Consider the following 25,696-nt stretch of genomic DNA (forward strand, 5'->3'; position numbering starts at 1 on the left):
GTTGTTATTAGCACCAGCTAACTAAAATTATCAGTAGGAAAATTCAACACTTAGGTTGAAAAAAGAGCTGCCTTCTGTTCAGGGTCCTGAAGAAGTATTTGAAGAGTTAGGGCCAGATTTTAAAAAATTAAAAGAGGGGGATAGGCCTTACTTTTTGCTTTGCCTGGACAGCAGTAGTCTCAGTTCAGTTAGGAAAGTGTAGAATAAATAGGACTGGAGAAAACAAGGAATTCTCTACACTGTACTTCCATCTTCAGGCAGCTTGTCCTACTCAGTGGGTCTTTACATGGCATATTAAGAAAGGTCCTTTTCCATGAATAAAATGTGAGAATTTCTGTGCTGCAGTCTGATATTTTAGATTTGTATTTTCAGCACGTGTGTTGGATCTCAGGATCCTTACTGCGGCTGGGACTTGGTGCTAAGGAAATGCACACCATTGGAAGAAAGCTTGAGCATGAGTCAATGGGAGCAAAGCATCTCTCTGTGTCCAGTAAGTAGAATTCAGATGTGCCATCCTTTTCAAGTTGTCTGAATCCAAGTGATTTCCATAGAATCAACTTTATTCTTGTTAGCCATTTCATCATTGTAATTATTTATAATAATCCTCTCAAAGCAGCTTGCAAGCAATAAAAACAGTTGTAAATGACAATTCAAAAAGTATTATTCTAAACCAAAAAAGAAACTTTTAGGATCTTTCCACAGAGTAATTGTGATAATTGGTGGTTCAGCAAAGGAGCCTTCTGGGATGGTTTTAGCCTGCCTCCCCTGTCTCTTTGAACAAGGCAATTAGCGCTATATGATTTCATCCAAATAATACCAATTTGTGTGTTTTCTCTTTGATCAGAGCTAGAGATTTAGTGTTTTTCTCTATTCTTAGCAAGCTTTTATAAAGCATAATTTATATGTATGAGTCACAAAGTTACCCACCTACAATTTTATATATATAACAATATACATACATAACCTGGTCAATGTAGCAATGGAATATTGACAATAGAATATTGTCAAAGAGAGAGGTGGAGGAATGGTTATGGAAGTCTCATACAGAACTGGGACAGGAAGATGGAACTGATTTAAGGTTGAAGGGCAGGCAGGAAAACTCTTTTTGGAAACAGAATGGGAAGTGAGTCCCAGTAGCAAAAAGGTCATAGCAGTGGATGGAGATGGAGGACATAGAGTATGTGGGTAGAGAAGATAGGGAAAGAACTGAAAAGATGAAGAAGGAAAATAACAGAGAAAAACCTGCAGCAGTGTGGGATGACAAAAAATGCTGTATGATTTTGACTGAAGTTAGGTGCCATCAAGATGGGCTCAGCTCCTGGTAAATACAGGAATAAATGCTCCCATCTTAACCTGACCCAGCATTAACTCATAGTTCCTCTAAGGACATTCTAGTTATCTCTGTGATCCCATCTATCCATCTTATCTGCTGTGAAATAGAACACATTAATCTTTCCTCAGTCTTGACAACCAAACTTATTTTTTTCTAGTTCATCATCCATTCCATCAGATGCCTGAAATATGTAAGCTTTTGCTTGCTGATCATCACTTCAAGGGAACAATCAGCCTTTATTTGATTCAGGACTGATTGATCATTTTTCTTGTTGTCCGTAGCACTTTCAGAAACAATCTTCAGATCCATAATTTGAAGATGTCTGTCTTTTTCTCTTTCTCTCTGTGTCCAGCTTTTAGAGCTGTGCATTATCACTGGAAAGACCAGTGCTTTAAACTGTTATTGTTGAAGAGTCCATAACCTAAATAAATAAATAAGTCTTGTCTAAGTTTTTCATTGCCTTCCATCCTAGAATTAATCTCCACCTTACCTCTCCAGCACATTGCCCATCTTTATCTGTTCCCTTGGGCCCAAGGAAACAAAGCTATCTACCACCTTCAGTTCTTTGCTGTCAACTGTAAGTTTTCTAAGTATACTAGCTGACATTACCTTTGTGTTCTTAAAGAAGGGAAAAACAAGTTGAATTAAGTGAAAAGAGGTCCCAGAGGCAGGGCATTGCATGCAATAAAACAGAAAGATAAAAGGAAAAGTCTAACATATATTAAGGAAGAAGTGGGAAGCTGAAAGAATTTTAAAAAAGGAGATGGGACTGAAGATCTACTTCACACAGAGCTTAGGAATAAGATTTCCTTCTGCTGTTGTTAGCTAAAGATTTTTTAAATTTGTTTTTAATTACATTAATGCCAGAGGTCTGAAGATCTGTAGTTGTCACTGCCCTACCCAGGAATTCAAGGAGGGAGAGAATTGTTAATATTCTACATTCTGAAGTAGCCATTCATAAAGACCTTAAAAAGAAGAGAGCATAGAATTTTGCCAGTATCTGTTCTTGGCTACTTTTCAGAAACCTTAAATAATCTTCATTTGTGTCTGTTGCTCCAGAACTCATTTAGCCAAAGCATTTGATCCACTCATACTCCTTGAGAGCCCCATATTTCATGGGATTGGATAAAATTGTATTGTTTCCTCAATACAGTAGGCACAACTTAAGCTGTCCATACCCTTTTTGCAGAATTGTGTATTTCAAAGTCATTGCCACAAGAACAGAACTTCTAACCACTATCTCCATGAGCCATGAAGTTCATAGGGGAGTTCACATTCTGCAGATAACCTGATCCCCTACAGCTTGCCTATGATGGTGCCATGGACAACTGAGCCAACCTATCTATGTTTTTCCCCCCACTGGCTACTGATTTTACAGAGTTTCGCTCTGGGCTTTGGGAAAGGCAGAAATAGAACACATCAAAGTTTCATGCCTTCCTTAAACTCACAAGGTCTTTCTTGTTGTGGTGAGCAGATGCCCCCTTTACAGCAAAAGGCCATAGATGTGGGCCTTGTACCTGAGAGCTGTCTGAAGTATTTGTAGATAATTTTTCCCTTTCTACCGCTTTCCACATTAACCTTTAGAGAATTTACATGTTACTTGAATATGCTCATTTTGTGACTTAGCACAAAATGTACTGGTGACTGATGAAGACAGAAATATATATTTTTCGTGACACAAATGTTTTTAGGACAGAGAATATGTACGGAAATCACTTTCAGTGTAGTAAACAGCCTCTTTGTGTTTAAGAGTCTGTTTCCAGTTGAAGCACTGAATTCCTTTTTGATTTATACGTATGAAGCAAATGACAAAGCAGAGAACTGAACTATTCTAATTGAACCCTACAGAATCAAAAGTCATGCTGGTGGAGCCAGAAAGCAACTTTCAGATGCCCAATTATCATATCTGCAGATGTTAGCATCTAGCACAGTTGCTCTGCCACTGGAATGATTTGATGGCTCTGGCTGTCTCTGCCTTGAGACAGCTGGATGGCAGGCAGCTGGTAATACATTTTGCATACAGTGTGGCCATGATTCAGCAGCTTCAGCTGCCTCAGTGACTCCTGAATGGAAAAAATCCCTCTGTTAAGATAATATTCACACTAATGAAGAACATATCTGTATGAAGAGAAAAGGGGAAGAAAGCATTTTGTTCTGAAATGTAGAAAATTTCTCATGGTGGATGAGAAAAATCCATACAATAGTCTTCCAAAGGCTGTTATGTGTGGTTACACATTAAAGCCCTTGGAGGACTATTTTATGGATTTTTAGCCTACGTTTCAGGGCATAGTGAGCATTTGCTCAATGTAAGTACTTCTTTTATGTGGAAATCTAACATATCAGGAAATTTAAGCTAGAACTCTTATCTCTGGCATGCAAATTTCCTATAAGCAGAATGTTGTTCTGTTTTTGTTTTTTTTAAAGGGGAACATTCATTGTGATCAGGCATTATCTTGGAAGTAGTATAGGTTAGCAGTAAATGCACCTCGTCATTCTTGACTCTGTGGCTCAGCTACCATTAATTTTCTCTGAGCTGTGATGTGAGAAATCATGTGAAGATGAACAGAAAAACTGTTTGTTGTTATTATAGTTGGAAGGAGTACTAGATCATATACATATGCCATATTCTGAAATCACATTACACCAACATTTAACATGATGAGAATGAGCCATCAAGACTTACGCACTTTCCCTTCCCCTTCATTTAGGAAGATTTCAGAAGTGTTTACTTTTGGTTTGAATTAACCATGATTTGTCATCTGACCTCATAATTTATTTGAAAGAAACTTTTCTTGACTAGTGGTCATGTCCTCACTAATGAATAATAGTATCTTCATAGCATCACCAGCCCTTCCCCGCAGTGATGTAATCCATGTCTTCTTTACTGTCATTTTGGCACAGCAATGGTTGGGTGATTCCACAAGACAGTATAAGTTGCTTATACAGTATAAGGGAAAGGACTTTAAGTCACAAAACCATCTTATTCAAACCAACCATCGTGCAAACAATATATAAAAATATAGTTAATTGAAAGTAAAAGCACGATCTTTTGAATTTCTCATGGCCATGCTGGGTTGACAGGATTGTGTAAGCTGAATGCTTGCTCGACTTGTTCTTATGGCAGAAAACCAGGGCTTGCTTGCTTGCTTATTTATTTATTTATATGATAGATATGGCTGCCCATCTCATAGTGATGACCTGTACAAGAATTAAAACTAAACAATAACATTAAAGCTGCAATCCAGATAAAAAATGCCCAAGGCTGAAAAACTTAGAACAGAAAAAAGCAACACTAAAACCAATCAATCAACAGAGCTTGCTTAACTTCCTTACCCAGATGCTCAGCAGGGGGCATCTTGAAAGGCACATGAAAAGCAGAACAATATCCACTGTACTTAGTATTTGAGCATGAATTCACAGCTTGTAACTGCAAATGTAAGAAAGCCTGGCAAGGCCATGTTGTTTTGGCAACCAACAACATGACAGTTGCAGGGTCCATTTGCAATCCTCTTTCTTTCTTTGGTTCAATACTCACTACACTTGATCTTAGCTAAAAAGTCTGGAAACAATGTTCAATTCTCTGTCACTGTGTGTGTACAAATACATCCTTTATTTCTGCACACTTGATGTACAGTAGAGGTTTTCCGCTCAGTGTTTTTCTTGTCCAGCAAGCCCTTCAGGAAAGTGATGATTAAATTTATACCTGCCTTTCTGCTTATAAATAACCTTGTTATACAGTGTGTGTGTGTGTGTGTGTATGTTATGTGTGTATGTATGTTTGTGTATATATGTATGTGTGTACGTCTGTGTGTGTGTATATATATAATCTCACTTTGCTTATATAAGCACTCAAAGGAGCCTTACACCAATAAATATATTAAAATTATAGTGGTTAAGGGGCTGGTGTAGAAAGCAGGAGACTGAGTTCTAGGCCTCCCTTAGGCATGAAAGCCGGCTGGGTTACTTTGGGCCAGTCACTATCTCTCAGCCCAACACACCTCACAGGGTTGATGTTGTGGAAAAAAAGTAGGAGGGAAGAGTATTAAATATCAAGGAATATCAAGGTTTGTCACCTTGAGTTGACTGGATGGATGGATGGATGGTGGGAGAAAAATATAATAATAGTAAAGGGAAAAATTGATTAAAAAGTAGGACAATTACAGGTAATCCTCGCTTAATAATGCTAATTGGGACTGGAAACTCTGTCATTAAGCGACACAGTTATAAGCAAAAAAAACTACGTAACTGCGCCACTTGGAGATGGCAGTTCTGGCAGTTCCACTTGTTAAGCGAGGACCACACAGGTCATTAAGTGAGGACCTCACTTGGCCATGCCTTCTGACTTCCTGCCAGCTTCCCCTTTGACTTTGCTTGTGGGAAGCTGACAGAGAAGGTCGCAAATTGAGATCATATAACCGTGGGATTCTGCAATGTCATAATTGCAAGCCAGGCGCCAAACACCTAGATCATGATCATGTGACCGCAGGGATGCTGCAATGGCCATAAGTACAAGGTCCTGTTGTAACTATCACTCGTTCAGCACTGTCACTGTTTGAATGGTCACTGAATGAGTGGTTATTAAACAAGAAGCAGAAGAGGACCACCTGTAAAATCAATTTAACGGTTAAAAGCTTTATAAAAGAGATGTCTTTTTGCCCATTTTCTTGAATCCTGGGAGAATGTTCTTGAGGACATTCCATTAGCTAGGAGCAAGACAGGTGGAGGTCATCTTCTGCTTACCAGATAGCCAAGCTTCTGGCAGGAAAAGTTCCTTCAAAAGGGCCTTTCCTGCTGCTCTAAATAGTTAGTAGGTTCATAGTGGGAGAGGTGGTCCCTCAGACAGGGTAAACCTGTATGAAAGTAGATGGTTCCTTAGACAACCTGGTCATAAGTTGTTTAAAGCTTTATAAACTAGCAATACCAACTTAAAATAGTTTGATAGCTAATTAGTTACTAGCATACAGTACAACCAATACTACAGGTGTGAGATGTGTGCAGTAAGGGTCTCCCCTGATACAGTATCTCAGTCCTAGCAGTGTGCATTAACTGCAGTCACCAACACATTAAGCCCCTCACAATTATCTAAGCTTGAAGTTATCAACACAAGGGCAATTATAACAAGGCTGTGTTGTTGACGAATGAGGCAACTTGGACCTATAATTATTTATATAATGATTATCTATTATCTTAAATATGATGACTGGAATTTATTGTTTTCTCTTTGGTTTCCAGAAGAGGAATTTGACTGTGGATGGCCATTTTGGGACCTGGTCAGAGTGGAAGCCTTGTACACATGTAGAAGGATCTAGTGTAGGCTTCTGCCTCTGTAGAACACGCTTATGTGACAATCCAGTTCCAAAATGTGGGGGCCGCCAGTGCGAAGGGTCAAGTATTGAGATTGTTAACTGCTCCAGGTATGTAAAAAGTAAAATAAGCACTATGATACTGAATTGTTGGGAAACTATTTGTACATCCTGGTCATTGCTGACAGTAGAGCCACTTCACATTTTATTCTGTATGTTTAAGTCAATATAATACAATAGATTATACACATTGTACATTTGATAACAAGTAATTCTGGCTCCAGCTGGTCCAAAATGTGCCGTTTTCCAGGACTCCAAATGCACCAGTAAGCATAAAAATGCCTCAATTTGCACTTAGTGCAGGCTAATGATGGATCTTGCAACCAACTTGATCCAGACTTACTTGCTTTTCAGATTCTGCCTTTTCCAGGTTAAGGGGTAGATCCGGATCCCAGACTATGTAATATTAAGGAGTTGTGACTGAACATAGCTGTCTCTTAAATGCACCCTCAGTATCTAACATGGATTTCTTACTATTAAAAGATTGAAGAATCCTTTAGTCTTCTAAAACAAAAAACTATGACACAAACTACAGTATAGAGTCTTAAATTACCTGTGGCAGACCTGTTTGCCTAACAGTTCAATCCTACCTCATCCCTTTCTTTGGTACTCATGTCCTCAGCCTACATACATTATTTCGCTGATTTTTTCAAGCAGAGGTTCTATATATTGGGAGGATTTTATTTTAAACTAAAGTGTAGTTTTCAGATGTATGCTGTTTTTAATGGTACGTTAGATCATTTGAAATGATAAGAGAGAAAGGGGTTGACTTGAACTGTGGTTAAAATATGAATAACTAAGAGGTTTCATGAGTTCCACGATTTAAATTTTTGCTATTAAATACAAGTTTGAAATTTGGCAGACTTTGATTTAGCCATACAATTCTTTCTTTTTCTTTTTTAAAGAGCATACAGCTGAAATATTGTCAGCCCTTTGAGGTAGTCCAGACAAGAAACCAAAACCATGAGTACTAACACTAACTTCATTGTATGGTTACTGTAACAGAAACTTTCAAGTCTGAAAGCCCTTCTCCCCTCCCTTGCCTTTACTGTCCAGAGAACTAGGGAGGATCCCTTCTGAGATGCTTTCTCCACCCCCATTCCTTCTGTGGGCTGAGATGTCTCTTATCCAACCATTGCCCTGGCTGTGGCTCTTCCTCCTGTCTCCCAAGGTTATTCTCACAACCCATTACAAATATACATGATTCTTTTATTTTAGTGTCATAGAAAATCATGTGAGAACAGTAAATGCTGAAGTATGATATCTTCTCTTATGATTTTTCCAATGGTGATTCTGTTTAGACCAAAATAGGCACAGCCCATGACCCAATGATTGCAAAACAAAACAAAACAACTTTAACATAATGGCATACTGTAGTTGCTTCGTTGGTGGAAAGATCCAAAATAATACTTCAGTTTTGGAGAAATTAGATTTTCCCAGAGATCATTCCACAAAAGCTTGTTGCTCAAGAAACATGTATTCTGCTCCAAGATTGTGGGAAGATTTCCTCAAAAGGAATTCTCAACTGGGAAAAATCAGATCTTCTGGAAAAACAGAGGGTCTAACCATGTAACTAATGCCATGTTAGATTGGCCGTTTTTAAAAAGCTGCTTGGGCTTTGTAGCGAGATCTCTAGAGTTGATGAAAAGACACTTAAGTCTTTTGTTGATCATCATTGTTCTCTCTCCAGGTACCTAACAAAGAACTTTTCTCCCCTGAGGAATCAAATATTTGTTTGGACATGCATCCCTAGAAATTACTGAGCATGATCTGTTGTTCTTACAGAAATGGAGGCTGGACTCCATGGTCAGCCTGGTCTCCTTGCAGCACCTCTTGTGGAATAGGCTTTCAAGTACGCCAACGTTCTTGCAGTAACCCAAGCCCTCGGCATGGAGGCCGTGTATGTGTTGGGCAGAACCGTGAAGAGAGGTAATAGCTAATATCGCCATCATTTGCTTCCTCTTTGTTTGTATCTGTGTTACCATGTTGTCCTTAATATCACTCATCCTTTGTATAAGTTGCTGCTTCTATTCTTTCCAACCCTGCAGAACATTGGAAATAAATTCCTCAAGAAGCCATCCCTTAACTCAGAAATCTTAGACAACTGTTGGCTCATCTCCAACCTTCCCTTTTTAGATATTAAGAAAGTGGCTAATTTCTTAATGTAGTCATTCAAGCCATGCTTTTCTTCCTCTAAGTTTATTTCACCTGTTGGAGTCCTCTAACCCCTTTGGCTCTTGGCAAATACAGCCAATCAATATCACTTTTTGGTTGCAAAGCATGGTGCATTGTCATTAGTTTTATGGTCTTCTGATCCAAGTTATTGAGATCTATCTGGGTCCAGTCAACTGTTCCTGCTGTGTATAGAATAACAAGGACTGCCCAGGTATTAATTGCTTTAATGATGTTTCCACCATTTAGCTTTGATTTCAAAATTTTCTGAACTCATTTGATATATTTGGTAGACGTATATTCTTTTACTTGATTCTGTAATAAATCGGAAACTTCCAAAACTCCAAAATATTTATAGCCTTCTTTTGGTGCTACTGTCTTTATCAAATCTTCATTGTTAAGCTGTATTCCATCACCCTCAACAATTTTACCTGCCTTTATGGCTATGGTTGCAGAGTTGTTGATGCCAAATTGCTTTCCAATACCTTTACTGAATTCTTTTGTGCTTTTAAAGAAGGAATCTAGTTCAGCCTTCATTTTTCCAAATAATTTTAAATCATCCATATAGAGTAAATGTGAAATTTTTACTCCTTTTTTCAGCCAATTCATATCCACAGTTTGTTTTGTTCAAAACTGTTGATAGGGAGGCCATTGATAGAATAAAGAGTAAGGTTGATAATGAGTCACCTTGGAAAATTCCATGTCTGACTTCGACTTTTAACTCTTCCCCATCAGCCATTAGCTTCCTTCACCAAAACCTCGCTGAAGTGTTCATAAATTGCCAAATGTTTCTGCTAATTCCAAAAATTTTGAGACATTTCTCAATCCAACTATGTGAAACAGAATTGAATGTCTTTTTAGAGTCTGTCCAAGTCATAAAGAGTCCCCTGCTTTGGGGGGAGATGGGCAGTAATAGAAATTTTACAACAATAAATAAAATAAAAATAAATAAATACGATTGTTCTTTTTTTTCGAATTCTTCAAAACCAACTTGTCAATCAATAACTGGTCCTTCGTTCCTGTCGAATTTTTGCAGCACCCTTTTTGTTTTACAGGGAGTAAATCATTCCTTTTCAAATAGCTATTGAAATAGCTATTTGAAAAGATTTGATTTGCAATTATGCCTGTAAGTAGCTTGTATGTTGTTGGCAAACAGGTTACGGGTCTGTAGTTTCCAGGCTCATTTCCCTTCTGAATTCCCTCCTGAATTAGGAATGTCCTTCCAGTTGTTAGCCATTCTTCATTTTCTGGTACTTTCAAAACCCTGTTCACCTGGTTTGCCAACCTTAAGTGTCGAGTCAATGATTTTAGTCAAAATCCATGGAGCTCATCTGGTCCAGGAGCACTCCAGTTTTTGACCTTCTCTGATTGCTTTTGTACCATTTTCTCAATTATCCTAATGTCTTCCATACTGAGTACTTTCACTGCATTTTCAACTTGCTTGATCCATGTTGCATTTCTATTGTGACTCCTGTTGTTTTCCCACAAACTTTTCCAAAATTTTAGGGTTTCCTCTTTCTCAGGCTTTTCAGTATTTGTGGTCAATCCTTTCCCATTTTCAAGGGTGTTGTAGAATAGATGCTGATTTGCTCTAAACTGCAAATTCTGTTGGAATTGAATTATTCAATTCTTATCACTTGATTTTCTCTGCAATAGCCATGACTTTTTGTTTCAATTGTTCTACAGCCTCTGCGTTTCCTTTACTCTTGTAAAGGTTGTACTTCACACACAGGCTAGCTTTGATTTTCTTATTCTTCAAGTTTCCTTACCTCAAATTCTTCAAATTGCTCAGATCAATGCGAATTTTCTTTATCTTCAATTCCAAACACATTTTCCATTTAGGTTTTCCTTTTTTAATGACTTCATCCCTTTGTATTTTAAGCCCCAATTCTTTAGTGGTTACATAGGCTGCAGCATACATCAGATGGTTCTTTTGGGTCAATGTTTCAGTTGGAATAATTTTAACAGCTTCATTAATATTTTTCACAATTTTAGCCAAAGCCTTCCTGTTAATTTGATTCAATTTTGGCAAACATATTCCTTCTTCTTTCATTCAATCCTTGATTTTTCCAACTAGTTCTTCATTAACCAATAGTGCTTGCAGTCCTTTAGCAACTTCAGTTTCTTCTCCTTGTTGTTCTTCATTAACATCAATAACCTCACTTTCTACTGTTTGTTGCTGACTTTGCAAATTGGTATTATTATTCCTGGTAGTTCTGAGTAAACCTGAATTTTGAGTTGCTTGTTTTTCAATTACTTTCAATTCAGCATCGGTAAACAATTTGTGTTTCAAAATTACACGCCTTTGGTCCTTAAATCTCTGCTCATGAACCTCTAAATCGGGATGTCTTTCTTTCCAAAGCTGGTACATTCAATTTTGAAATCCACGTTTCAATGGTTCCAATTGGTAGAAACATTCCATAATTGAGTATCTTTCTTCTTTTGACCAAATTCTTTGCTTTCAGTTGCCTTCCAGTAGCCTGTAAGCTCCATGCCCTGGTTGCCTAGCAGAGGGAGCTGAGCCCTGTAGCACATTTTTCGATAAATATCTGGGAGCCATAGCATCCAACATGACTCTTGTTAATCTAGGTGACAGTCAATCCAGCATGAAATTTGAATGGCATATTCTCACCATATTGAATGGGTTTTTTGGAACAGATTTAGTCCGACTCTTCAGCTAAGACCTGTCTGATATGGTTGCACCTGTTCAGCATAGCCCTTAGCATCACTAGAGCATGCAGGCCCATCCACCACGATGAGGTACTGTTCCTTTAGAGGGGATATTATTATTATGTATTATAAAAAGTTGTTTTGGAGGTGGGTGAAGATGACTAAAGAAGAAGCTTCCAGCAGATTGGATAGAATTAAAAATCAAACTGATGAAGTGATGTGGAAAAAAATGGAAAAAAAAAAAGGACAAAATTGAAACGAGGGAATGTTGGAAAGAGTACTTTAGAGATCTCCATGGGAATCAGAGCACTATGCAAAGATCAGAACTGGGGAAAAAAGGGTAAGTGTTAGTGTCTGAGCAAAAATTAGTGGACAATATTAATTAATTAATTATTGCTGTGAGAATGATAACAATAGCAAGTGTAGATAGTATAACTCAGCCTTTCTCAACTTTTTGACCCTGGAGGAACCCCTGAAATATTTTTCAGGCCTCAGGGAACCCTTGAACATTCAGATTCAAATATAGGCCAGAAGTTACAAAATTATTATGTGTGTTTCATGTGTAGACCTGTATATATGCATTAACAGTGTTCTTAAACTAAAAATAAAGAATGAAACTTACCTACTTAATGTGAAGTGGCCAAATTTGAAATATATTTTTAAATAGATCGTGATCTCCCAGGGAACCCCTACTGACCTCTTGCGGAACCCTGGGGTCCCATGGAACCCTGGTTGAGGAACCCTGGTACAACTAGTGGAATGTTAAAATATGGGTGTAGTTTGCTTATGGAATAGCTGTGGTACTTGTTTACTATATATGTGAAGATTGCTATTTGTGTCTGACAATTGGAAGAATGCCTATATTGTTCCACTATGCAAAGGAAAAGTTAGCAAGAGTAAAAAGGAAAATGACAGAACAATTGGATTGTTAAGACATCGGCAAAATTTAGATTGAAGGGGTTTAAGAGGTGACAATGGACAAAACTTGAGAAGTATGATGTGACTTTATGTTGGGCAAGTGGTACACAGATTAGATTTTTCTTTTCCAAATGTGTGAATGTGAGAAAGTTTGAAGTATGTCTAGAAAATAAGATAAAGCGAATAGGCTTGGATTATGCAGTGTTTTCTGTGAGCATAGAGTTGAATGCTGCTTTGTTGTTTAACGTGTCTATGGATAAAGGAGTACTTCAGCTGATAGAAGTGACAGGGGATGTGAATGTGTTTTTGCATTCAAACAATTATGTGTTATTGGTTGAGAAACTAAATGATTTCCTGCAAATATTAGGTTGTATGACGTAACAAAGAATACGGATTTCAAAATTAACGTATCAAAGACCATGGTAGCTGTGTTTGACAGGGGAAATGGAGTGAAATATTACAAGTCATACATACATGGTCAGAAACTAGAATAAGCAGATGAAATTGTGTACCTTGGGAGAAAGTTTACTAAAGATGAGAAATTCGATGAAGATGTTCTAAGATATGCAAATGCTGCTAGAAGAGTAGTGAGTAATATACTCTCTGCTTGGAGGAATGAGTATGTGCTGAAGAAACTGCAAATGGCTGTTTATAACAGCATGCTTCTGTCCACTTTGCTATGTGGAAGTGAGAGTTGGTTATCTCAGTAGAAATAGAAAACTAAATTGAATACAGTGGAAATGGGGTACTTAAGAAGTGTGAATGGTAAAACAAGAAGAGATATGCTCAAGAATGAATGGGCGCTGAATAAACGTGAATTGCATACAAAGGTACCAGTATAAATGAAGTGTGTTTGTAGGAGAAATTTCTCCAATATGGGTTTGTTTAATAGTGGAGACCAAAACACCCATCTATAGAGGCAGAAATTGTGTTTATTTTTATATCAGTTTTTATAACAAAACTAAAAAGGGGAAAGGGTGCCATTCCCTTATACAGCTTTATACAAATCAAAGTATATGTAATCCATGAGGTCAGAAGTAATGAAGGTGGGACTACAAATACATTGGTTTTATTAAGAATATAAAGACTGAGTGTTATTTACTTATTGATTTGATTTCTATAGTTGGCCATCTCAGCAAGTGACTCTGGGCGGCGTACAACCGTAAAAAACATAAAACAATTAAAACAATACAAAATAAATATACAGTATATGGTCGCTAATTGCCATAAATGCTACTATAGCCAAGAAACGGGGTCCTTAACACATTTGGGGCCCCAGGCCTGGGAACATAACCAGGTCTTCACAGCCTTACAGAGGGCCAACAGAGTGGGAGGTCATCCTGATCTCTGGAGGGAGAATGATCCAGGGCAGGCACTATGGCAGAGAAGGCATGCCTCCTAGTCTTCGCGAGCTGACATTCCTTGGCTGATGGGACCAATAGCATGCCCACTTGCCAGACCAAATTGGACAGGTAGAAACAACTGGGAGAAGATGGTCATGTACAGTACAGCAAGGTCTCTCCCAGGCAAAAATTTCAAAACAGACTGGGGTTTCAAGATGTGCTGTTCAAGCTCTTTTGAAGAAGCACAAAGAAACGGGCAACGTTGAGAACCATAGACGCAGTAGTCAGCCAAGGAAACTTAATGCAACAGATGAAGGACACATCATGGTTGCTTCCCTTCGACATCGGAAGATGTCCAGCAGTGCCATCAGCACAGAACTGGCGGAAACCAGTGGGACCAAGGTACACCCATCTACTGTCAGAGAAGTCTGGCCAGAAGTGGTCATGGGAGAATTGCAGCCAAAAAGCCATACCTCCGATGTGGAAACAAGGCTAAGCAATTCAACTATGCATGGAAACATAGGAACTGGGGTGCAGAAAAATGGTAGCAGGTGCTCTGGACTGATGAGTCACAATTTGAAATATTTAGCTGTCACAGGAGGCAGTTTGTTTGCCAAAGGGCTGGAGAGTAGACGTTATTATGAGTGTCTGCAGCCAACAGTGAAGCATGGTGGAGGTTCCTTGCAAGTTTGGGGCAGCATTTCTGCAAATGGAGTTGGTCAGGATCAGTGGTGTCCTAAATGCTGAGAAATACAGGCAGATACTTATCCATTATGCCATACCATCAGGGAGGCATGTGATTGGCCCCAGATTTATTCTGCAGCAGGACAACGACCCCAAACATACAGCCAATGTCATGAAGAACTATCTTCAGCGTAAAGAAGAACAAGAAGTCCTGGAAGTGATGGTTTGGCCCCCACGGAGCCCTGATCTCAATATCATCGAGCCTGTCTGGGATTACGTGAAGAGACAGAAGGATCTGAGGCAACCTACATCAACAGGAGATCTGTGGTTAGTTCTCCAAGATGTTTGGAACACCATATCTGCTGAATTCCTTCAAAAACTGCATGCAAGTGCACCTAGAAGAATTGATGCTGTTTTGAAGGCAAAGGGTGGTCACACCAAATACTGATTTGATTTGGATTTCTCTTCTGTTCGCCCACTTTGCATTTTGTAAATTGATAAACATAAACAATTATACTATATATTTTTGAAAGCATTCTTACTTTACAGCATTTTTTCACACCTGCCTAAAACTTTTGCACAGTACTGTAGGTAACCCAATCCAAGCCATGGAGGGCTTTAAAGGTGACAACCAGCACCTTGAATTGCACCCGGAAGCACACTGGCAACCAATGCAGCTCATGTAGTAGTGGTGTTACATGGGTCGAATATCTGACACCATTTACTACATGTACAGATGCATTCTGCACCAGTTGAAGCTTTTGAATGCTCTTCAAGGGCAGCCTCATGCAGAGCACATTGCAGATGAGAGGTCATGAGGGCATGAGTGACTGTGAGCAAAGCCTCCCAGTCCAGGAACGGGTGCAACTAGTGCACAACCTGAAGGTATGCCAAGGCCCACCTAGCCATAGCTGTCACCTCCTTAAGCAGGAGCTGTGAGTCCACGAGGACCCCCAGATTACACACTGGGACCATCTGGGGCAGTGCCACCCCATCCAGGACCAATGGTGGAAAAACCTTTTCACCAGAAGGCCCAAATACCCAAAGCCATTCAGTCTTGCTTGGGTTGAGTCAAAGCCCATTGCACCTCATCCAGGCCCTTACAGCCTTTAGGCACTGGGACAGGACATCCACCACATCACTGTGTTACAATAACAGTTATTGTCTGATATATCTGTTCCAATTATCTCTCTTCTCCTTGCTTCCCATAGTTTTCATCACCCCACCTTGTCCGTGTTATTAACATTCCTTTGCCTTTTTATGGCTGTACTGACATTTTTATCACTTCTCTAAGGGTGTCAGGAGAGGTGACCAGTGTTTGTGAGTGATCTGTTTGGCCTACCTAACACCATGCTCTCCTTTTTTTGAGGTGGATTGGTTATATAGAAAATGAATGAAAATGAAATCAACAAATTTGTGAGAGGAGAGTGAATGGGTTGAGAGGAATGCAAAACCTGAGGAAAGCTTTTCTCCAAAAGAAAGGAGTGAGAAGTTAAAAAAAAAAGAACTAAAGGAATGGATAACTGAATTATTGCCATTTTTCTGAATTTTAGTTTCAGGTTGCCGTTTTTATAATGACCTGTGTGGTTCAGCCATTGATCCATTGTCACAAATGATCCTTTTGCATGGTGGTAACACTGATGTCCATAAACTTGGATAGATTTGTAAGGGGAATTAGGCAAACCCATGACTATGAATAGCTGTTTGTCACAATGCACACAAGTAGTCCTTGAGTTATGAGGGTAATTGGGATGAGAATTTCCATCACTAAGCAATGCAGTTGTAAAGTGCAATGTCATGTGACCACATTGCTTAGTGACAGCAATCCTGACGCTCCCTGTTGCCATTGTTAACCAAATTTCACCAGCTGTTAGCCAAGGACCCACCCCCATCCAAGCCATTCCAGCTTGGTCCCTCCCAGCCCTGAGCCTCGGTAAGGTAAGGCACTGTCTCCTCTTCAGAACCATGCGGCTCTGAGGCTGCTTGCCAAGCTGCAGCTTGGGCTCCTTGGCATGCTGTGGCTCTGAGGCAGCAAAAAGCCCCTGAGCCACAGCACAATATGAAGCCACAGCCACCCCTGGAAGCCCCATCTGCCCCAGCCCAGTCCTAGCCACAGTTGCCCTCGCCACCCTGCACTCTGAGCCCCCTGCCACCCTGTGCTCCGCCACCCCAGCTGCCCTGTGCTGTCTTGCTCCTGCTGCTGACAAGGCATGCCTGGCCTGGCCCTTCGCGAGGCAGCTGCTGGCCACGTGAGGCTGTCTTCCCCAGATCTCATGACGAAACCGCCGTGCACGACCTTGGGAAGAAAGCCTTGTGCGGCCAGCAGCTGCCTTGCGAAGGGCTAAGCTGAGCATGCCTCGCCAGCAGTGGGAGCAAGAAGACGGCAAAGGTCAGCTAGGATGGCAGAGGCCACAGATTGCAGGGGGCCAAAAGGGCATAGATGGGGGGGGAGATAGGTGGGGGGAAAATTGAAGCACCCCTGTGGTCATAAGTGCGGGCAGGCTGCCAAGCGCCTGAATTTTGATCATGTGACCGTGGGGGCACTGCAATGGCCATAACTTTGGGGATAGGTCGTAAGTCCCTTTGTTCAGTGCCACAGTAACTTTGAATAGCTGAACAAATGGTCATAACTCGAGCACTACCTGTATTTTACTTCTATATTGAAGACGTATGAAGTAAACTTTATACATAGTGCTGAAAAACATGAATTGGTTCTTGTCCTTGCCCTTCCCAGTGTTTCTATTTACTGTAAGATTGCTGATTTCCTGCTTTAAGATTCACTTGGATGAGTGAGGAATAAATAAGTCAATAACTCACTGTTGATCTATCATAAAATACACAGAGATCAGCATCTCCCATCCAAGTCTATTATTTTGCTCAAGGACCACAGTTTATACCTGCTACTATTAAGTTGTTTGCAGTTAAGGCCTGAGCACAACTGTTATACAGGGCTCAACTAGGACCAAACTAAATTTTTAAAAAGCTTCTTCCAGGTTACCCACTGTATCCTGAATGCAGTATTTGGTGGGAAGCAGGAGTCAGTAAATTTGAATCCAGTCTTTAAATAAATATTTTTACTTACTGGCTGAAACTAATCCACAACTCTGTTGGACTAGTTCACCTTTTTTTGTGAGCGTGCCTTTGAGTCATTGCTGACTCCTGGCGACTGCCTGGACTAGTCCCTGCAGTTTTCTTGGCAAGACTTTTCAGAAGTGGTTTGCCCTTGCCTCTTTCCTAGGGCTGAGAGAGAGTGACTGGCCCAGGGTCACCCAACTGGCTTTGCATCTAAAGCTGGACTAGAACTCAGTCTCCCAGTTTCTAGCCAAGTGCCTTAACCACTATACCAAACTGGCTGTCAGTCCACCTAATACTGGCAGATAATTTCAAATCCTCCTAGGAAAAATAATTCCAAAGGAAATTTATTTATTTATTTATTAATCAAATTTATCACCGCCCATCTCCCAAAAGGGACTCTGGACGGTTTACAATAAGAGATAGATAAAACTATAAAACTATAAAACCCTATAATACAGATACAATAAATATAATAAAAACCTTGATGGTTAAAAGTTCTTTATGATTTGCAGGCAGAACTGGGTCCTTCTAAGAAACTAACCATCCCCAGAAATGGCTACTCTCCCTCCTGCCCCAGGCATAATTACAGAACCAGGTCTTTAGCTGTTTCCTAAAGTCCAGGTGGGAAGGAGCTAATCTTACTTCCAGGGGAAGGATATTCCAAAGGGCAGGTGCTATTGCAGAGAAGGCCCTCCTCCTGGACCCCGCCAGATGGAATTCTCTTACAGACGGGGTCCCTAGCATGCCCTCTCTACATGACCGGGTGGGACGGGCTGATGTGATGGAGAGGAGACGGTCCCTTAGGTAGCCTGGACCCATGCCATGTAGGGCTTTAAAGGTGATAACCAACACCTTGAATTGGACCTGGAAGCGTACTAGCAACCAATGCAGCTCGTGGAGCAAAGGAGTGACATGTGCTGATCTTGGGAAACCCAAGATCACCCGCGCAGCTGCATTTTGCACCAACTGTAGCTTCCGGATACTCTTCAAGGGTAGCCCCAAGTAGAGCGCATTGCAGTAGTCTATATGGGAGATAACCAGGGCATGAGTGACCGTTCGAAGGGACTCTCGCTCCAGGAAGGGCCGTAACTGGTGCACAACACAAAGTTGCACAAAGGCCCTCCTAGCCACGGCTGCCACCTGCTCTTCGAGCAGGAGCCGTGAGTCCAGGAGGACCCCCAAGTTACGCACCAGGTCTGTCTGGGGCAGTGCAACCCCATCCAGAACTAAAGATGACAATTTCCCAGAATACACAAACACACACACACACACACACACACACGAGATAGTATGCCTCTTAAATATATTTATACAGTGGTATTAATCTTTTTTGGGACGCGGTGGCGCTGCGGGTTAAACCGCTGAGCTGTCGATCGGAAGGTCGGCGGTTCGAAACCGCGCGGCGGGGTGAGCTCCCGTTGCTCGTCCCAGCTTCTGCACACCAAGCAGTTCGAAAACATGCAAATGTGAGTAGATTAATTGGTACCGCTTCGGCGGGAAGGTAACGGCGTTCCGTGAGTCATACTGGCCACATGACCCGGAAGTGTCCTATGGACAACGCCGGCTCCAAGGCTTTGAAACGGAGATGAGCACCGCCCCCTAGAGTCGGACACGACTGAACTTTACGTCAAGGGAAACCTTTACCTTTACCTTTTATTAATCTTTGATTTTAAAATCCTCCCCCCCAAACACACACACTGTCCCCCCCCCCCAAAAAAAAACCTTAATGGTCTTGGTACTACCTTTATATTTGGGCTAGCACCTTAAACCCATGTTATGCTTATAGTATGTAGGTTACATTATGCTGGTCAATGACCAAATTAAAGGATGACTACTACTACTGTAGATCAATGGGGAAAACAGTCCTGTGTTACTTGGCTGTTCCTTGCTAGCTAAATTAATCAACCAGAAAAGTGGGCAGAGCTTCTAGCAGCTCCATGAATTGTAATGTTTGTCTCTAAGGGAGGCAAAGAAGCTCTAAGTTGCCTCCCTCCACCTCAGTCTTTACTCCCTTTCCCAAAAATCTCCTTTCTCTCTATGATAGGCAGGAACGTTTTTAAGATTAAACCACTTGTTTGAAAAAACAAAAAGGGGGGGGGTAAATATGGCTTCTTGATTAATTCAGAGCAATGCTCATAATGTTTAATTGACTGATCTAATTTATTAAATCAAATGTCTCTGGTCTGGGGTTCCCCAGATGTGTTATAGCATACCTCTCATTATTGCAGCCAGCAGGTTTGACATTCTGATTGGGAGTGATGGGATCTGTAGTCCAAGCTGTTCCAGCACATCATAAGTGAACCAGGCTGGGGAAGTCTGGATAGTTGTGGGTCCCTGATCAAGTAGAGCTCTTTTGCCTAGTAAGAGTTAGTAATAAATTGCTTAACCGAATAACACTGTTTTTGTTTTTTATGTGTAAAAGGGGTTTTATCCTAAATACATATGCGTGTTCTTCTGTAAGTAGAAGGAACTAACTTGTCATTCCCCTCCTTCCTATACCTTCAAACTGTTGGCCACTTTGGAAGCTGAGCATGGCTTGTTGGAAGTGTCAAGGGTTACATTACTTGCTTGACAGATTTTCCTTGTCACCTTCTCAATTCTGTCCTCATCACTACTGGGCACAAGGTCAGTGCAGAGGTCTGCCATGCCAGAGACCTAAGACTCTTGCATTGTTTTTGTAGAATCACTGCAAACTCTCTGGGTTTTGAGAAAAGAAAAAAGTAACAGGGAGAGGAAGATCAGCAGGCAGAAGGCATTCCCTGCTAGCTTGAAATGCTTCCAAGAAGAGAATTAATTGGACTTTTATCAAAATCCTGTGTTCCAGCAGATTCATCCCTGAAATGAGACTTTGAATCATATTTGAGATTTCTGGGGCTTGCTGTTTGCTGCAGGGAATGCACTTGTATGCTGTGCATATGGGGAGGAAAATAAGAAGCTGGTGTCATGTCTCCTTTTGTTAAATGCAAAGCACTTTTCAAAAATATTCTGGCTTAAAAACAGAGCTTTGTGAATGTAGCAGCTCCAATTGTCAGCTATTACTGTCTGAACTCTGTGTGTGAATTTGTGTGAAATAGAAAACAGGTGAAACTGCATGGCCATCCATAAATGGCATTTATAAATCCCTGCTTGAATAAGGCTGTCATTGAGGCCTCCTGTGGTTCTAATTAAGGCTATGCAGAGGCAAGCCGTTCTAGTTTAGAGGCCCAATCCAGAGTTCCATAAATGGTTGGATATAGTCAGAGGTGGTTTCTCCGGAGGTGGTTCAATTCAATTTTTTGCCTGAATCAGGAGTTAGAGAAATGTAACTCTTTTTAGCATGGGAAGATTTCAAGCCTACAGATGCTACTGGTTTTCAGCAGAATAGAAAGACGTTTGCAAAAAACCTAGACCTTTAGAAGATTGTGAAGCCAAATTTCATAGAAATTTTTGTTCTATAATTTTGTTATGGGACAGAACGTGATAAAATTGGCAGCAGTAAGTAGTCTTACAGTGGGGAAAAACTCTAAATTTCAGATAGATTGGGGATGGATTTGTACAAAAGGAAAGGGTTTCTGTAAGAACTAGTGATGTCTCTTCTTGAATGCAGAGGAACTGATAGCTGGATTGAGGCTGAAGTATGAAAAATTAACTCACTGGCTATTTCCATTTTAAAAAAAAGTCATTTGGCTAGGTCAACTAGCTGGCAGAGTTCACATAACTGAACAACTGGGCAAAAATATGCTGGAACAAATAATAGAACTCAGGATCTCTCTACCTTTCCATGATTTTAGAGAAACTAATGGTCTGAACACAAAGGTCACTCTGATGGGAGGGCAGACAAGTTACTCATTAAATATAGTTTTCCCACCCCATGTCATTTCACATAAATGGTATTTCTTTCTAGGTGTGGTTGCTATGGCACCACTGCCCTTGCAGCATTCTGGAATTCCAAAGAAACCGACTGATTTGTCAAGTCCCAGAATCAGGATGCAACACATTCTGATCCATTTGTTCCATGTGGTATAAATAAAAATCTGTTCTGGATTTTCTGTTCAACCTCATCATCAGGATTTGGCCAAATCTGGTTTACATCTGTAATTGTAGTCATATATTATGTTAAATATTGGCATTTTCTTCTCTATCACATTAGATAGTTAAATGTCGAGATCACAGATCCTTTGTTGAGGACCTTTTATTATGTAGCTTCTGGTCTATTCTCAGAGCTATAGAAGTGAGTAAGCAATTCAGCACATAGACTTGATTTTTGGAGAATTGCTGTTTGCATAATATACAAATGTCCCTTGTTACCTGTTGTCTCTTTATCCTTGACTGAACTTTAGAGACCAGCCCTCAATATATGTTTAAAGGTTTATGCATACCCACAATTTTGGCCTTAATTTTCTTTCTTTATGCATGTGCAAGATGGTAGAGAGGCTTTGCACATACATACATACATACATACATACATACATACATACATACATTTTAAAGGAGTAGATTAGGTACCTTACAATGTACCATTATTTGCCTTTCTCCTCTCTGAGTTAGCCTCTTCAACCACCTTGTAACAGCTGGCCTTTTTCTTTGAGTACCTGGTTGAGCAGCCTTGTGTTAGCTTTTCTGCTCCACACAGCTGTTTCACAACCACAATGGAGAGGCCTCTTGATCAGCCCATAAGCCTACCACAGACAGCTTGTGGCAATCTCTTGATCACACTGCTGAATGCTAGTACTGTCCTGCAGGCTGCTGTCATAATGGTCCTATCAGATTGTAAGTAATTTTCAGGGGGGTGTGGGGAAGCGAAATCTGAAAAAAAATCTGAACAATGATAAGCATATCAAATCATGTTTTTATTTTGCATCCAAGACAAAAATGTGTCATCTAAGCTTAAAAATGGATATCTGTGATTTAAAGACATGCTTTGATCTCCCCAATCATCTCTAAATTTGAGGGTCATACTGATAGATTTTATGTTTATTTCTTTTTAAGGGATGTTGATTGTACACACACACATCAGGTGGCTAAATATTTTTATCAAATTATACAATTGTGCAAAACTTTTGATTAGATATATTGTTTCATTGTTTTATTGTTTTCCTTTTTCCTGACAACAAATTGTTGGATTAAACTATTTTCTTTTATTTATAAGCCTGGTCAAAGACCGTAATAAAAATATTCATTCATTCTTTCATTTCCAATGGCATGTATATTGATAATCCTACTAATGCAACAGCACATTAAGTAAGACCACATTCAATCTGACACTGCTTTCCTTCTTACAGGTATTGTAATGAGCATTTGCTGTGTTCCCCGCATATGTTCTGGACTGGCTGGGGTGTATGGGAGCGTTGTACAGCCCCGTGTGGAGGAGGCATTCAGGCTCGCCACCGAACTTGCGAAAATGGCCCAGATTGTCCAGGTTGCAGTGTTGTGAGTAATACCTGCATTCATTGCTCACTTTTGTATTTGTAGGACCTCACTACAAATTTGTGAGTCAAGAAGGTGGCGTTGTTTTGATCCAGAGAAGAATTCAGAAATTCACTAATTCATCACTACACAACAAATATTATTAGCATTTTTAGAACTGTGCACTGCTTCAGGTTTTATTTCCAAATGGGGCTGTGGGGCACATGGGAGCAGGAATGCAGCACGTGGAAACGCTGTACAGCTGCTTTAAGGTGTTGTAGGCTACTCTGTGTTTGCCCACTGTAGGATGGAAGCTTGTGCTCCTGGTATTCTGTCTCCAAAGTGTCCTTCCTACACAGTGGTGGGAGGCTGTCCTGATGCCAGCTGTGAATCCATTCCAGTGCCCAGTGATTTGTTATTGTCGTTGTTGTTGTTCCAGTATTTGGGAGCTGTTTTTAACATTAGTTCTGTAGCTTTGCTCAGTCCTGCTGCTATGCTGATCTGTGCTATGTTCTGATTTTATGGATTTCTATCTATTATTTTGGTACTTTTATCATATGCTATCCTACTGGTTTACTGAGCACAACTAGAAGTGTCTTAGATAAATAAAATCTATTAGAGTTGCTTGTGAGATGGGCGGTGCAGAAATGTGATAAATAAATAAATTTATATTCTATCCACACGAACTCAGGCTAAGAGCATTCTCCATGTCACTTTAGCTTTCAGTGGTCTCTGAATACCGTATTGTAGACTTCCAGAGAAGGGTTATTTTGATCTCCCTTGGTGAACTTTTAAATCTGAGTGGTAAACAAAAGGTCAGAGCAGTCCTATCATAACATAACAGTTCAAAGCAAGTTTTCTCATGTGATTTTTCCTGAGGGGTGTGATTTGGCATTAACCCATGAGAAGTCAACCATTGCACATATTATCTAGGAGAAAACATGTTTCATTTTAGCTGCTGTAATTATGGCTCTCATTTGATTCAGTCTTAAAGTCTGTTTGTGCTACCTGTATATGTAGAGTGAAAAGTTAAATATTGTGTAATGAACAACTCTAACCTGAGGGCCTAAAATGAGAGGATTTCATGGTAAACAGCAATATTGCAGTAACCGTTAGTTCAGATGGTAGATTTTTCAATAGAGGAGGAGTCCAGAATCTACAATGTTACATTTTAACTAATCAGGGATAGCTAGTTTAAAAGCTATGCCCTCCGCGCCCATCTGTTTAGGGGCTGAATTCACCCTAGCCCCTTTCTCTTGTTATGGTACCATTGGGGTATCTGCCATTCTTGATCCAGCAGGCACTGCATAGAAATCAGCAAGAGATTCTGAAGATGTTATGACTGTACCAAAGCATGAGGAAGGGTACAGTTAGGTGGGAGTTTAGCATGAGAAAAATTCCTCAAAGAGAAGTGCTTGGCCAGATTAGCTGCATCCAGCCTGAGCGGGTTATGAGGTGGGGCTGAAATAGAAGCCAGGGGTTATGGGGCTGGTTTCCCATCATTATACCTATGAGGAAAAAATAGTAGGAACATAGCTTTCTGCCCATGGAATTTCTTGTGATGGAGCCCTAAGCCATCTCTAACTGCCTTGCTCTTCCCTGACAATGATGGGTAGGAGGGCTGGAATAAACAGAACAGTGGTAGTGCTATTTTTAACATACACATACTGTAGGTGTTTACATTTGTGGTGACAGCTTGCCTCATGCATAGCTTTAACCTTTCAAATTCTAAGTGTTTTGGGACAAGATTACCCAAATATTCCTAGAGTTGCTGTGGCCTCAGAGACTGCTCCAATTTCCACCACCAGGCAGATGTGATTGGAGAAGAGTCTGGATAGTTGGGTTTTCCTCCCTTTCAAATTCCTTTCTCAGAGCAATTTGCTTGTGATTTTTAAAAGCTGTATTTCCACTAGTATCAGTGGATTTTATTTTAAAAAATAACAACTGTGGACACAATAAAAATATTCAATTTCAGCAATCAAGTATATTCTTGGAATATAACAGCATAAAATTATAACCCATTGTTTCAGAATTCTATCATCCAATGGATCTGGAGTTTACAAGATAACCATTGTTAAAAGGTTGTGCTTTATTTATTGTATAAGTCTATTGGTATCCAAATGATAATTTCTGCAATTGATAATGTTTTTTAAGCTTTGAGTTCTAAATAATTTGGTCCGTGGAAGACTGAATCTGGTGCAGTCTTTCAACTTGTGTATAAATCATGTCATACAATAACCCTGTTATAATTTACAGTCTGTCACCATGTCATTTCTTGTAGGAGTATCAGGCTTGCAATACCAGCCCTTGTCCAGAACTGAAGAAGACAACTCCTTGGACTCCATGGACACCAGTGAATATCTCCGACAATGGTGGGCACTATGAACAACGATTCCGATACACTTGTAAGGCACGTCTTCCCGATGCAACTTTGCTAGATGTGGGAAGGCAAAGGATTGAAATGCGCTATTGTTCAACTGATGGTGCTACTGGATGTGCAACTGACGGTAAGCAATCATCCCCATAATCTTTGCAAATCTTTTAAGCTTGGTATGGTAGAAGGAGTTACAGAATTAAGGTGGAAATACTAACTGCTTATTATTACAGTAAATAAGTGATGGAGTATGAATTGCAGGAAGCTCTTTTATGGCCGAATATAATGGCATGGCATGGCATGGCATGGCATGCAGATGGAGATACATGGTGAATCAGGCAGCAGTGCTTCTCCTGTCTCCCTGGGGGTTTTACCATCA

At 40.2% G+C, this 25,696-nt stretch overlaps 1 protein-coding gene across 1 annotated transcript in view; it reads left to right on the forward strand.

Annotated features, from left to right (window-relative positions):
* SEMA5A (semaphorin 5A) overlaps nt 1–25,696 on the forward strand; it is a 169,099-nt gene that overhangs the window by 124,150 nt on the left and 19,253 nt on the right. Inside the window, exons 13-17 of the mRNA XM_063298707.1 lie at nt 373–490; nt 6,566–6,747; nt 8,482–8,625; nt 22,820–22,967; nt 25,225–25,450. Coding sequence (XP_063154777.1) covers nt 373–490; nt 6,566–6,747; nt 8,482–8,625; nt 22,820–22,967; nt 25,225–25,450 — 818 coding nt within the window. The remainder of the gene's footprint in view (nt 1–372; nt 491–6,565; nt 6,748–8,481; nt 8,626–22,819; nt 22,968–25,224; nt 25,451–25,696) is intronic.

The sequence above is a fragment of the Candoia aspera genome, chromosome 3, assembly GCF_035149785.1.
Source record: "Candoia aspera isolate rCanAsp1 chromosome 3, rCanAsp1.hap2, whole genome shotgun sequence".
In the NCBI taxonomy this organism is placed as follows: Eukaryota; Metazoa; Chordata; class Lepidosauria; order Squamata; family Boidae; genus Candoia; species Candoia aspera.